Source organism: Cryptomeria japonica, chromosome 8 (assembly GCF_030272615.1).
Source record: "Cryptomeria japonica chromosome 8, Sugi_1.0, whole genome shotgun sequence".
Lineage (NCBI taxonomy): Eukaryota > Viridiplantae > Streptophyta > Pinopsida > Cupressales > Cupressaceae > Cryptomeria > Cryptomeria japonica.
In genome coordinates this window covers 482643841-482658235 of record NC_081412.1, presented here as the reverse complement: position 1 = coordinate 482658235, position 14395 = coordinate 482643841, and the positions used below count along the sequence as shown (strand labels likewise).

The following is a 14395-nucleotide window of genomic DNA, read 5'->3' as shown; positions in this document are numbered from 1 at the left end:
TGGTTTCCCACAAAAGCCTTTTTACCAATTCCTTGACATGCAAGCATGGTGGAATATTCTAACAACAGAACAGGCCTTACAGATCAATACTATGAGTTAGTAGAAATCTCAAAAAACTATGCATGATCAAAGATAAGATCACTCAAGAAAGAATGTTGAAATACAGAAAACAATCTTCAGTAGAAAAATCTTCAGAATCAGAAAGAGATGAAAAGGAAGAAGACATAATTGAAAAACTAATCTATGAAAAGATAGAAACTGGAAGCAAAAATTATTTCTGCATAAAGTAAAGATGTCTATAAAAACACCTTCACAAGAGAAGAGATAATAAAAGTTAAAAAGCAGCAGATGAAGCTAATTAGAAATATGAAGCAAGAATAAAATTAGCTAAATGAAGAACTAAGGCAACACCAGAGAGCTAACCATGACTTTAAAGAGCCTGCATGGAGGACGAAAAAAGGTAAAGCAAAATACTTTGCATCAGAAGATGAAGACATCCCTGACAATGAACTCAACTAGGAAAAATTCAAGAAAAGCAATTTTAGACTGTGACATAAATATGACCCTCAAGAGATTAGATATAATCAAAGAAAAAACTGCAAAAACTGCAACAGTCAGATTGGCTCTAGATGAAAAAAAGAAGATGAATTATTTTGGCAAAAGATCAGTTACTATTGAACAAATATTATTTAATAAAAATCAAAAGCCTAAACCTCAAGAAAATTCAAAATCAACTTCTGCAACATATTTTGTGAATAACTATACATACATTAGAATCAGTTTATATTTTTCATATTACAAACCTATTTGATTAGATGATTTTTTAACATTGTGGTTCAACCAGATCATTAGCCAAGACTAAAGTTATTTCTGAGAAATATTGACAGGAAAATCTGAAAGTAGCTAAAGGTCATTAAATTATAGGATAACCATTGAAGATTGGCAATTGCTCAAGATTTTCACATTCGTATTCAAGGAGAAATGTTCATTACTAATCTCATAGAATTTAAAGTATGGATAGTGATAATTAATTAGGGCACATTTTTGACAAAATATGAACCATTTATACTTAGAAAGACGTAAATATCTTTAAGAAACAATGGAAATTGGGTAAAAATCCCCATTCTCAAGTTTGTTGAACATAAGCTAGAACAAATTGAATGGTCCAAAGAAATAAAAAAGCATCATCAAAGTGTAAAGAAAGAGAGGCTCTAAGATAGAAGGAATTCCAAGAAAGCATAGCCAAGCTCATGAAAGACAACAGAATTGGACAAATAAAGAAAAGATTCACCAAAAAATGTTGCAGTATAAATCCTTTGCATTTCTGGACAAAGGAGCAAGAGGAATGTGAAATCCACATCAGACCAAAATGTAGCCATGTGATTCCTCATGAACCGACTTATCTGCTAAGTCCTATTGAAGTCAAAGAAATAATGTGCATTTATAAGAATCATTAGATTTAGGTTTTATACATCCAAGCAAGAGTCCATTTGCATGCCCAACCTTTTTGGTAAACAAAAGAGCAGAGCAGATAAGGCATAAAAAGAGATTTTGCATAAATTATAAGCCTCTTAATGATATCAAACTCCCATTCAATTATCCTATTCCTTTCAATTTTGACCTAATATCCAAGTAACAAAGTACCAGATATTTTCTAAGTTTAATTGTAAATCTAGATTTTGGTGAATCAAAATAAAGGAATCAGATAAATATAGAATGGCTTTCTCAGTCTTACAAGAGAAATGCCACATTCCAACACTGAAAAAGTATTAAGTAAAATCAGAGAAAATGCAAGAAATTCATCAATGGACTAACAAGACTGATTGAGGTCAAAAAGTTAATTGGAATTGCAGAGAAGCAATCGATATTTATAATCATAGAACCACCTTAATCCAAGCCCTAAAAGGTTAGCCTTCAAATCCATAGGGTTAACATTTAGAAGATAGGCACATAGGGGAAGAGTTGGCTTTTAAAGACAGAAAAAATACAAAAGGAAAATACCGAGAGACACAAAGAAGAGACAGAATTATATTTATTATCAAAATAAAGCCTCTCTACCACATCCAGCAAGAGAAGGGACCAAGCCAAAGTATGTGTAATTGCCTTGCCATTTGGGGCAATAGATTACAGTCACATTTGACAATCTCACACTTTAACTTTGCTGGAATCTCTTGCATGGAGTCTTCTCTTGCCAAAATCTATCACATGGAGTCTTCTCTTTCCAAGATTCTGAAGCCTAACGTTGTACACGTGCATTACAAGGAAAGTGAGATATTATGACTAAAGCATGCACTAGATCTATTTACCTTGTGTTAAACCTTCTTTCCCTTCTATAGATCAAAATTTAAACTGTACACAACCAATGAAATTAATTGATCATTAACACCCTAATAAAAAAATTTAACTATATAATACATGAGAAACTTCTAAAACAAAATCTATATAATATTCTCTATCTAGTACCCAACATGACTAGAAACATAAATATTTGCCCGTTTATTCACTACTATCTTGAGTTTAACAAATATCCCAAAACAAAACCTTTACCGTTCCAGTATTTACTGAAAGGAACAATATGCAAAGGTACTTTTGACAAAAAGAAACTAAATTATGTTTGTTTCTTTGCTATGACAAACAAAACAACTATGCTCTTAAACTATTCAAATTTAATAAAAGATAAACCATGTTGGCTAAATCCATAGAGAATTGCATTTTATCTCCACCATAAATCAAATGTCAAAACACTATAAGAATGGCTACCAAAAAATCACCCATTAGAAAAAAAAAATTCTCAAATACATATTCAAGTACAGCCAGCCAAAAAAACACCTTGACAGATGCAACCTATTCAAGATTCTATCAAAACAATTTGAATGACTGCTTTCAATACATTTGGCCAAAGCAATAGTACCTTCAAAAGAGGTTCATTATAGCAACTTCATAAAATATTTAAACGTTGAATTGTTATTCAATCATCTTGTACTTTATATCAGACTTTTTTTTTTTGTCAAGGACATGGTTTCCTGAAATTCTTTACTGTTTTATCAACCAAACTATTCTCAACTTTTAAAGTGTATTATTGGTCCAATTTAATTTTCAAATATATATAAAAATAAAAGGCAATCAGGGGTGATTATAAACCAAGTTAAACTGGAAGGAAAGATATTCTTGTAACTAGGATGTCTTTGAAAGATACGGATCAGTCTGTTTGGCAATAAAGGATTCAATCAAACAAGTCTTTTATGGTTTTTTCACTGTAAGCTCTTGCTTTCTAAACTTTAGATGACAATTTGTGCCAACATTTTTTTATACTAGCTTTATTATAGATAAATCATAAGTTTTAAAAAAAAGTTCTTATCTTAATGCTTTTGATTGATGTTGTTATAGCCCATGCTTTGGGATCGGCCTTTCAAAAAATACTGAAAACAAATCTCTACAGAAATGCAAATAACAAGTGCCAAATGATCATACAAAATATGGTTGGAAATAGGAACTGAAGTCAATTAATAATAAGGGAGCTATAGACATTCAATATTAAGTTATAAATTAAATTTAGAAACAATAGAAACTGGAAATTTTACAAAAACTAGATACATTTCAAATATGTTTCCACATTGAAAAATTCAACGGTAATCCTTCGAATAGGATTCAACATTGTTAGATACAATATATCAATATGTATATAGAGAACTTTCTCAAAGGTTTTTCCAAGTGGACAGAGTGCATGAATTATTTCAGTTGAATTACTGAATATACTAAAATATCACAACTTACATGTTTCAATTTTTGTTTGACTTATGTTGTAAATGTAAATAGACTATTATAGATTTACTGAGCAATCTGATTTGCTGTGACGTCAAGTTTAGAATGTTAGCATATGATTGAAGGAATGTAAAACCGATTTGTGTCTTTTATCGATTTGCCTCTGTAGATACGAAAAGCAACTGAATATATCTACCACTGATAGCTGTGTATCTTTCACCATGTTCATCAGGGAGGGTGGCGTATATATATCGTTTATTTTCCATGGGATCGTGCCTCCACAGGGGGTCATGACCCTATGTGGAACCGCGTATATATATCGTTTATTTTCCATGGGATCGTGCCTCCACAGGGGGTCACGACCCTATGTGGAACCACGTATATATATCGTTTATTTTCCATGGGATCGTGCCTCCACAGGGGGTCACGATCCTATGTGGAACCACATGGTTCCACATAGGGTCGTGACCCCTCTGTGGAGCCACGATCCTTCTACACCAGCTATTACCTTAATCAGCTAAAGACGTTGCATAACAAATTTGTTAGTTTAATTCTTAACTAAATTCCAATCTTAATTAAATCGCAAATAACAAAGTTATTATTCTGTGTGCTGAGACAATTAGAGAACAGAATTAGTTTTCTGTGTGTTACGACTAAGACTATATTTTAACACTCCCTCTTAGTCTTAGGAGTATAGACCTAAAACTTAACTGAGCTCATGAGAATCACATCACCTAGGGGAAACTAAGGATATACTCACTTTGATATCCAAGTTTAAGTATCAGCCTGTGATACTAAGGATATACTCACTTTGATATCCCTGTTATAGTATGTGCACTGACATTAATCCGCTTATATAATGTCTACTATAACTTATCATATTACTGATATTCAAGTTGTCTAATTTTCAGTTTAAATGATCTTCCAAACATTTATAAGATCGTCACCTTACAATGTTAAAATACAAGTGTTCATTAACTAAAGAATCGTCATCCTTTAGGAGTGAACACAGGGAAAGGTTACATACTTCATATACTCAAATATATGACTAAAAAGTTTACATAAATTTTAGACATCAATTACATTTTAACCATACCAAGATACCTCCTGAAGTGATCAATTTTCACTCTTGCTAGGGGTTTGGTGAGAATGTCAGCTGTCTGATCTCCTGTATTGACATATTCCAGTCTTATTACCTTTCTCTCTGTCATGTCTCTTACATAGTGATATGGGATCTCAATCTGCTTGGATCTATCATGAAAAACTGGATTCACTGAAAGTTTAATGCAGCTCTGATTGTCACAATGAATGATAGTAGGCTTCAGACTTTCACCAAACAGTCCTACTATCGATTTCCTCAACCATACGGCTTCCTTAGCTGCCATGGATGCAGCTATACATTCAGCCTCTGTGGAGCTCTGAGCTACGGAAGATTTTTTTCTGCAAATCCAAGATACCATAGCTAACCCTAAGCTGAAACAGCATCCTGAAGTGCTCTTCCTATCTATCACGCTTCTAGCCCAGTCTGAATCAGAGTATCCATGTAGGTTCAATGCAGTGTGTTCATAATGCAGTCCATAGTCCAAGGTACCTTGTAGATATCTCAATATAAGCTTTACTGCAACCAAATGTATTTCTTTGGGTTCAACCATGTGTTGGCTGAGTGCATTTACTGCATAACATATATCAGGTCTGGTATTGACTAGGTACATTAATGATCCAATAATCTGTCTGTATAATGTTGGGTCTGCAAATTTGGAATCTGCTATAGCTTCTTTTAGTTTATGTAGGTTTGTTTCCATAGGAGATGACATTAGCTTACAATTCATCATTCCAAATCTCTTCAGAATGTCAATGGTGTATTTACCTTGATTTAGATAAATACCATCTGGTTTTTGCCATACTTCTAATCTAAGGAAATAATGGAGTAGACCTAAATCCTTCATCTCAAACTCTAAAGCTAGTTCTTGTTTGCATTTTGCAATGAGATCATCTTCGCCTGTAATTAATAAGTCATCTACATATCATATGAGTATCAACATTTCACCTTTGATTATTTTGAAATACAGATTTGGATCAACAATGTTTTTAGAGAAACCTATCTCTAATAAGTAACTGTCAATTCTTTCGTACCATGCTTTGGGAGTTTGTTTTAATCCATACAGTGCTTTCTCTAACTTGCATACATGTGTTTTAGCATTATTTACCTCAAATCCCTCAGGTTGTTCTAGATATACTTCTTCTTCAATTGTTCCATTCAAAAATGCAGTTTTGACATCCATTTGATGAACTTTCCATCCTTTAGATGCTGCTATAGCCAGAATTGTTCTGACAGAAGTGTATCATGCAACAGGTGCAAATGTTTCTTCATAATCAATTCCTTCCTTCTGAGAGAAGCCTCGAGCAACAAATTTTGCCTTATGTTTTTCTATATTGCCATCAGCAGCATGCTTAATTTTAAAGAGCCATTTAGAAGATACAACTGATTTTCCTTTAGGTCGAGGCACAATTTTCCACACATCATTCTTTAAGATAGATTGATATCCCTCTATCATGGCATCCTTCCATACTTGTTGTTTAAGAGCCTCTCTAGCACTTGAAGGTTCAGCATTTATGAGGTCCGTCATTAGAGTAACATAGCTAGAAAACTTTGAAGGTCTTTTGCTTTCTCTAACTATTCCTCTAGGTGATGCAAAGGATTCTGCTTCCTGTACTGTTTTAGTGGCCCATAGTGGTCTCTTCCTGGGATTCTCTGTTGTAGTGTTCTCAAGTTCCAAGGTGTTATCCTCAGGATGCTCCCTCTGAGTTTCAGAAAGAGAATCTTCTTCCAAATTAATGGAATTAGTTGGGATTTCAGGTGTGATGGAACTCCTTGTTTTGTTAATAGCTATATCTTCCTCAAATATGACATCTCTGCTTAATTCTATTTGTCTTTGACCAGGGATGAATATTCGGTAGGCTTTAGATGTTTCACTATATCCTACAAAAATCCCTTTCTGTCCAGTAGGTTCTAATTTAGTTCTTTTCTCCTTAGGTATATGAATATAAACAGGACATCCAGATATTTTGAGATGGCTAATATCAGGTTTAATTCCAGTAAAGACTTCTTCACGAGTTTTGTCACCAATATGAGAGTGAGGACATCTGTTTTGAATGTATACAGTGGTATTAGTGGCTTCTCCCCAAAGTGCAGTTTCTAGGTTTTGATCTAACAACATAGCTCTTGCAGCTTCTACTGTTGTTCTATTTTTTCTTTCAGCAACCCCGTTTTGTTGAGGATTGTAGGGTGCAGTGAACTCCCTCTTAATCCCAGCATCTTTACAAAACTCTTTAAATACTTCTGATGTGTATTCCCTACCGTTGTCAGTCCTAAGAGTTTTGATTTTCCTACCAGAGTGATTTTCTGTAATAGATTTGAACTCTTTAAATTTCCTAAGAATATCTTCAGATTCTTTACTTTTAAGGAAATAAATCCAAGTTTTCCTAGAAAAATCGTCTACAAAGATTACATAGTATAATGCGTTTCCTAGTGATGGTTCAGACATAGACCCACATAAGTCAGAGTGAACTAGTTCTAGTACTCCTTTAGTTTTTCTAGAACTGCAGGGAAAAGAGCTTTTAGTGTTTTTCCCTAGTGCACATCCTTTACAGACATCTGAATGAATTGGCTTTAGTTTAGGTAGTCCTGTGACTAATTTCTCCATAGAGGGTAGAGCACGAAAATGTAAGTGCCCTAGTCTTCTATGCCAAATTTCTGCTTGATCTATGACTTCATGAAGTAAGGTTTGATTTGGCTCATTACACAATTCATATAGGTGCCCTTGTCTGTAACCAATCACTTGTGCTCTTTTGGAGGTGGCTGTTTTTGGCCATGTCATTACCTTTCCTTCTATGAATGAGACTCTATATCCGTCGTCCTCAAGTGCAGAGATAGAGACTAAGTTCCTTTTTATGCCTGGTACAAATAGTACCCCAATGAGTTGGATTGAGATTCCAAACTTCAGTCTAATTGTACATGTCCCGACACCTTTTACAGGATGTGCAGAGTCATCCCCTATTGTTACCTCTTCATTTAATCCCTTTTCCATTGAGTCTAGAAATTCTCTGAATCCGGTGACATGTCTTGACAATCCACTGTCTATCACCCAAGTGTTAGACTTGTTTGAAGCTTGACTTGATAGTGCTGAATATAATACAAACTTCTCAGATTCAAGTTCTGTGTTCCTCTCTACTTTGGCGAATGATGCCTGCTGTTTTACTTTGTCAGGACAATTAAATGACATATGTCCGTACTGATCACATCTATGACATTGGATTTTTGACATGTCTTTCTTATGAAAGCTTTTCCCATGATGGGATTTTCTCTTCTTGAAGTTTCTCTTCTTGCCTTTCTTACGGGAGTCGGTATTCAGAATGTGGAGGTCCTCATCTTTAGTTTTGTGATTTCCCCCTTTCATTTGCCTTGATTCTTCAAGGAGACAGTCATCCCTTAGTCGATCAAATTCTGTGAATTTATCCCTTGCATTTATGCCTTGTTTGAATGATTCCCAGGATTCAGATAATCCGTCTAGGGTAATCATTGATAGTTCTTGCTTCTCAACATGATAATCAAGTTTTTGCAGTTGATCTCTGAGTGAACCTATCCTCATGAAGTATGAGTTTATTGTTTCACCTTTATTTATACTTATGTGGTTCAAATGTCTTTTTAGAGCTAGGGTTTTGCTCGGATTGTTTATTTCATACATCCTTTCAAGGGTTTTGAACATTTCATATGTGTTGTCATATTTTAATATAAGTGGTATTATGTGATCCCTTACTGCATCTATCATGATTTTTACAGCTTTATCATTTCCCTCATTCCATACAGTTTTCTCAGGTTCGTCTTCAGGTTCGGGCTTGTCTTCTTTTATGAATTTGATTACTTTGTTCTCTTTTAACACTATCATAATTCTAACTTTCCAAGCCACAAAATTTGCTGCTCCTTCGAGTCTGTCCTCGAATCTGATTGTGTTCGCCATTTTAGAACTCTTCAATTTTGTAAACTTCGCTTTTAGTCTATTCTGATCTTAAGTAGATAGGCTATGATACCATGTAAATGTAAATAGACTATTATAGATTTACTGAGCAATCTGATTTGCTGTGACGTCAAGTTTAGAATGTTAGCATATGATTGAAGGAATGTAAAACCGATTTGTCTCTTTTATCGATTTGCCTCTATAGATACAAAAAGCAACTGAATATATCTACCACTGGTCGCTGTGTATCTTTCACCATGTTCATCAGGGAGGGTGGCGTATGTATATCGTTTATTTTCCATGGGATCGTGCCTCCACAGGGGAACCAAGTGGTTCCACATAGGGTCGTGACCCCTGTCTGGAGCCACGATCCTTCTACACTGGCTATTACCTTAATCAGCTAAAGACGTTGCATAACAAATTTGTTAGTTTAATTCTTAACTAAATTCCAATCTTAATTAAATCGCAAATAACAGAATTATTATTCTGTGTGCTGAGACAATTAGAGAACAGAATTAGTTTTCTGTGTGTTACGACTGAGACTATATTTTAACATATGTATTATTCTCAAAGCCTGCAGAGAAAATTTTATCTGAAAGCTTATGCCTTAATTCCAGGTGATAACCAACATGTTTGAGCCTAAGTCATCGTAGCCTACAAAGAAGACATTTATCTCATTTGAAGTAAGTCAAAGCACTGCTTAATTATCTTACAGAATATACATCATAGAAATAGAATGGCATATACCTGTTTTTGGGTTAAAGGGAAAGTAGCTAGTTTTACAAGAACCGTGAGCATGATAATCGCAAAACCATATGCATACGGAACGTGCACTGTTGTAAGGCCATCCTTCAAGACCTACAAATAATGAAAACAAAGATAAGGTGACAAAAAGCTTTTACAAGTCCAACATCCTTAGTCAGCATACAGCTAATAAATAATTATATGAAAATTTAGCCTCTAATGCTATGGCCAATTGAGGATTGAGATATACGACTGGCTGGCATTAAGAAGCTCAAAAATAAAATACACTTCTTCATTCCCTTAAGATTTGATGTCAAGTCTCATAAGAGTCTTGCCACCGAATTCTCTGCTTGTCTGAAAATTATTACTTACAAAATAATTTATAGTTATACAAACAAATCAGCCTGATATTATTTACTAAAAATTTAAACAACCATCAAACTAATATTTATGGGAGTAGGACAAGTCAGCTAAATGCTTTTTAGACATAGAGATGGTATATACACATGGATATAGAAAGAAAGACGTTGTACTAATGTCCAAAAACCACCAAAGAACAAATCTGAACATCAAGCAGTTATGCGCCATATCTCAAGTTTCTAAGGCTTCTCCAATCTATATGCAAAAAACAGAGCATGCTTTTAGTGGAATAAAGCATAAAATGTTGTAATGTCCTACCCAATAAAAAGAAAGAAAATATCATCAAGTAAAATGGTGTTGTCACAAGTAAAACCATCAGATGTGCTCATCTTGCACCAATTGTTACTTGTGGACAACAACTCCCTGATTAAGTGGACTACAGTCATGACATGTTTGATCCACAAATCTAAAAAAGGGGCACAGCAACCAATCATGATCCCATGTAAAAAGTGATATACAGAATAACATGAAGACTGTGCTAGAATATGTAAACAGTTGGAATAAATAATGTTGTTTTTAACCTGACTTGCTATGTTAATCTTTGTCAGAATTAGGTACTGGTGTAATCACTTGCGATTCAGTTGTTGGCAGAAATGTGGCCAGTAACCATAAGTCTTGACATTCAATTAGCAAGTCTTATGATAGGGGAAGAGTGATGTTATTTGGGTCCTCCCTTCGCTGAACAATTGCATCAACACTATATATATCCTAAGACTTGCTACATGAATGTCAAAACTTATGGTTATTGGCCACACAACTGCCAACAACCAAATCACAAGTGATTACAGCGTTATGTATATATGAATGTTCTGATTTTATATATATATATATATATATTGGTACTGGCCACAAAACAGCCAACAACCAAATCACAAGAGATTACACCACTACCTATATATGAAAGTTCTGATATTCTATGTTCATTGTGTTATGGTTACTTCTTATATAATTTTAATTGCTATTATCTGGTAATGTGGAATTTAGTGGCACTAAATTGATGATGCATTTGGCATTTAGCATTTGGCATGGTTCTGAAGAGAGTTTACAGCCTATTCTGTATCCTGAGATCAAGATAATTACTTGTGTTTCAGAAACTGAGGTTAATATTTTGGATATTGTGTCCTTCAAGAAGCCATGTTTTCTTTCCTCCAGAATCTTCAACACCATATGTTATCAATACCTATCAATGTTTACCAATACCTTCCTCTAAAGTCCAATTACCCCATTCATCAGAAAAGTGGGTTCATTATTAGTGAGTTGAAGAGATACTTGGTAATAGAAAACTGTAAAGATAATGTCATTCAGATCAAACGAGCTTTTTCATCACAATTACACCTTCAAGATGAAGGAAGCGTTGATCTTGTCAATCGAGAATGGTTGGCAAGCCAAGAAATGTCTACAAACTCCAGAAAAGACTCAAGGAAGCCCTTCTTTTCAAAGGAAAATCCTAAAATTGGAGCAAAGTTTAACATTGATTTCTTCACAAAAGAATAAGTTGTTTATGAAACAAATATATGATGAATAGAGGAACTTTTAATTGAAGATCTAACACCAGTAACGCCAAGGTAGGTTGAACCACTAGTACAAGGTCGTAACACAAACAATGTAATATCCCCACAATTTTATTTTTATTTTTAAGCAAGATTACAATCACACCAACACCCGTTAGGGATTAGAATAAGAAAACTAAACCAGCTGAAAGGAACCCTACACCTTTTGATCACCGAGAGCCCAAGCTGCGAGGGTGAGATCATACGGTAGCAGGGGATCATTAGATGTAAACTGCTGAAAGTACTGATTACAATAATGGACGGCAAGCCAGCCCCTTCCACTTTCCAGCAGGAATAGAAAACTAGAAAGCTTGGTGGTAAACCAGCCAAAGAGAACAAGAACAAAACCAAGCACGAATCACTCTACCGCTATATTTCAGCGAGAGGACTGAACACTTACAACAAAGCTCAACTCAACCGCTTATGCAGCGGGAGGACCATTACAAACAAAAATCACTCGACCGCTTATACAGCAAGAGGACCATTACAAACAAAATATCACTCTACTGCTTATGCAGCGAGAGGACAGAATTGCAAATATCAAATGTAGGCGGCAAGCCAGCCTCTTCCACTTTTTATCAGGTTATGCTTTACAGTCCAGAAGTGGTTGATAGTACTACTATTCAACCTTACAATATAGAGAGAAATGATTAGAGAATAGAAGAACAATGTGATCACAAATGATAGCTACCTCTAAAACCAACTCAAACATTAAGCAACTATTGCTGTTCTTAATTCTGAAAGTGAATAACACGCAGACCAGCCACTACCGGAAACACCAAAATGCTCATAACTAACTCAAATCTACTTGAAATCACACCAAATCAAAAGCAAATGACTAATATGGCATAAGCGACCATTTCAGAACCACAAACCTGCAACTCCGAAGTCTGCGACCAGCTGCACGCATCCCAAGGCAGCTAGGGAAGGGGCGCCCCAACAAAAAAATTCGATCAGCAATATAAAATTCAAATCAGCGAACTGTCATCTCCCCTTTGGAGGACATCATCACCTATGGGATAGAGAAAATCAAAGCCAATACCCATATTAACACACTCAGCAGACAAGGAGGTACGATCAAAATATTGTTTCAGCCACTATACGCCCAACACACACCAAAAACACAGCAGCAATCAGAAAACTGAAAATGTAATAGCAAACTCCATCACTTTGAAGCTCAATCTACTCCTTTGAATGAGAAATAGGCTCTCTCACAGCTAGGTGCTATCTCCCAAGCACGAAACTAGAACAAGCTAGGAAGCACGCAACTTCGAAGCAAAGGTCTGGCACGATTTTGGCACCACTTCGTTATGAAAATGTTCAAAAATGACAAATGAGAGACCAAGCTCTCATATTTATAGATTCTGAGACCCCAAATTCACCTCCAAATGGCGTCCAAATTATACTTCCTCATTTGCATTTCATTTCAAACATGACTTTGCCTTGGCGTCCCCCTTTCCTAGGCACAAAATTCGAACTTTTCCTTGGTCTAAACTTGCAACATAAAAGAACATTATACATGGGCATATATTCCATCCTTGGGCGCCTAACTTAGGAGAATAAATAAATTTTGAATAAAATGCTCCTTTCATTTCCTAAGTCGTCCAGCACTATAATTAAATATTAAACTTTAGAGTAAAGTATTAATATTTAATAAATCACTAGCAAAACAAATACTGATCAGTACCAAATTGAGCTATGGACTGAAATGTTGAAAACCATCAAACTGAGCTGGGCCTAAACTCATAACTGAACTGCTAAAAATAGAACTGCCTGAAATGACACTTACTAAAAATAGTAAGTCCTGAAAACAACTCCAAAAAGACTGTTCTTCGAACCTTGTAGCTCAGCTCGAGAAACCCAGAAAAAACCCAATAATCATGGCAATTGACATCAACTTACTAAAAATAGTAAGTTCTGCAAACTCCCCTGAACTGATTGCATGACATACCACTGCGAAGCTTACAGAAAACCCAGAAGGAAACTTTGATTCATTCTACCAAACTCCAATCAGAACATCCCTGAAAACTACGAAGAATCCTCCTAGAAAATAGGAAACCCTAATTCCTCACTCCAATCAACATACGGGTCTCTGGAATAGGCCAATGGACCACTGATTACTCCTTACTGAGAAGGGGACATTACAAACAAGGAATCTGAGGTCAACCAAGACACCATACATATCAATGCTGAAGTAAGTGTCGACTACAGGGACATATCTAACCAAAGAAGCGAAAATCGCCCAAAATCGCCTGGACTCAACGAGTCCTGAGTCAAGTGAGTCTCAGTGAGCCCAGGGAGCTCAGACTCGGACTTGACCGAGTTTGTGGTCCGGACTCACCTAGACTCAGACTTGCCCAGACTTGCCCAGACTTGCCGAGTCTAGCAAGTCCCGACTCCCAGACTCGGCCAGCGGCAATGACATTTTAAGTTTAAAAAAAGGCAAATTACAATATGTTTTCAATTGATTTTTTTTTGTTTATATTATGCTTTTAGCCTAAAAGTGAACTTCATTTCATTCATTTGGCAAAATAGGAGAAAGGTGAGTTGTGAGGAGAAACAAGGGTTCATTGAAGGAAAAACAGCAAAGAGGAAGCTCAAGATTTTGTCCATAAATCACATTGGGGCTGCATTATACTTTCATTTGGTGCATCAAGAGTTGGAAAGGAAGAGTTTGCATCTCATTTCAAGCTTGTTGTAAAGAGGTAAGACTGACTTTTTGAGTTTTTTTTTGTTTCTTGTAAGCAAAAATTTCATTGTAATTTGTTTGATTAATTTTCTATTCATTTCATTTGAAATTTTTTCATTTTCTTCCAAAATCTAATGTAGGTAAGCCACAGGGTTTGTAAATTTCTTTTAAAAAAAAGTAGGGTTTGAAATTTTGATCAAACCCTACATTTCTTT

At 35.3% G+C, this 14395-nt stretch overlaps 1 protein-coding gene across 1 annotated transcript in view; it reads right to left on the bottom strand.

The window, feature by feature from the left end:
• LOC131077287 (inner membrane protein PPF-1, chloroplastic) overlaps positions 1–14395 on the bottom strand; it is a 222106-nt gene that overhangs the window by 173989 nt on the left and 33722 nt on the right. The window contains exon 2 of the mRNA XM_058014751.2: positions 9525–9635. Within this exon, the coding sequence (XP_057870734.2) occupies positions 9525–9635 (111 nt within the window). The remainder of the gene's footprint in view (positions 1–9524; positions 9636–14395) is intronic.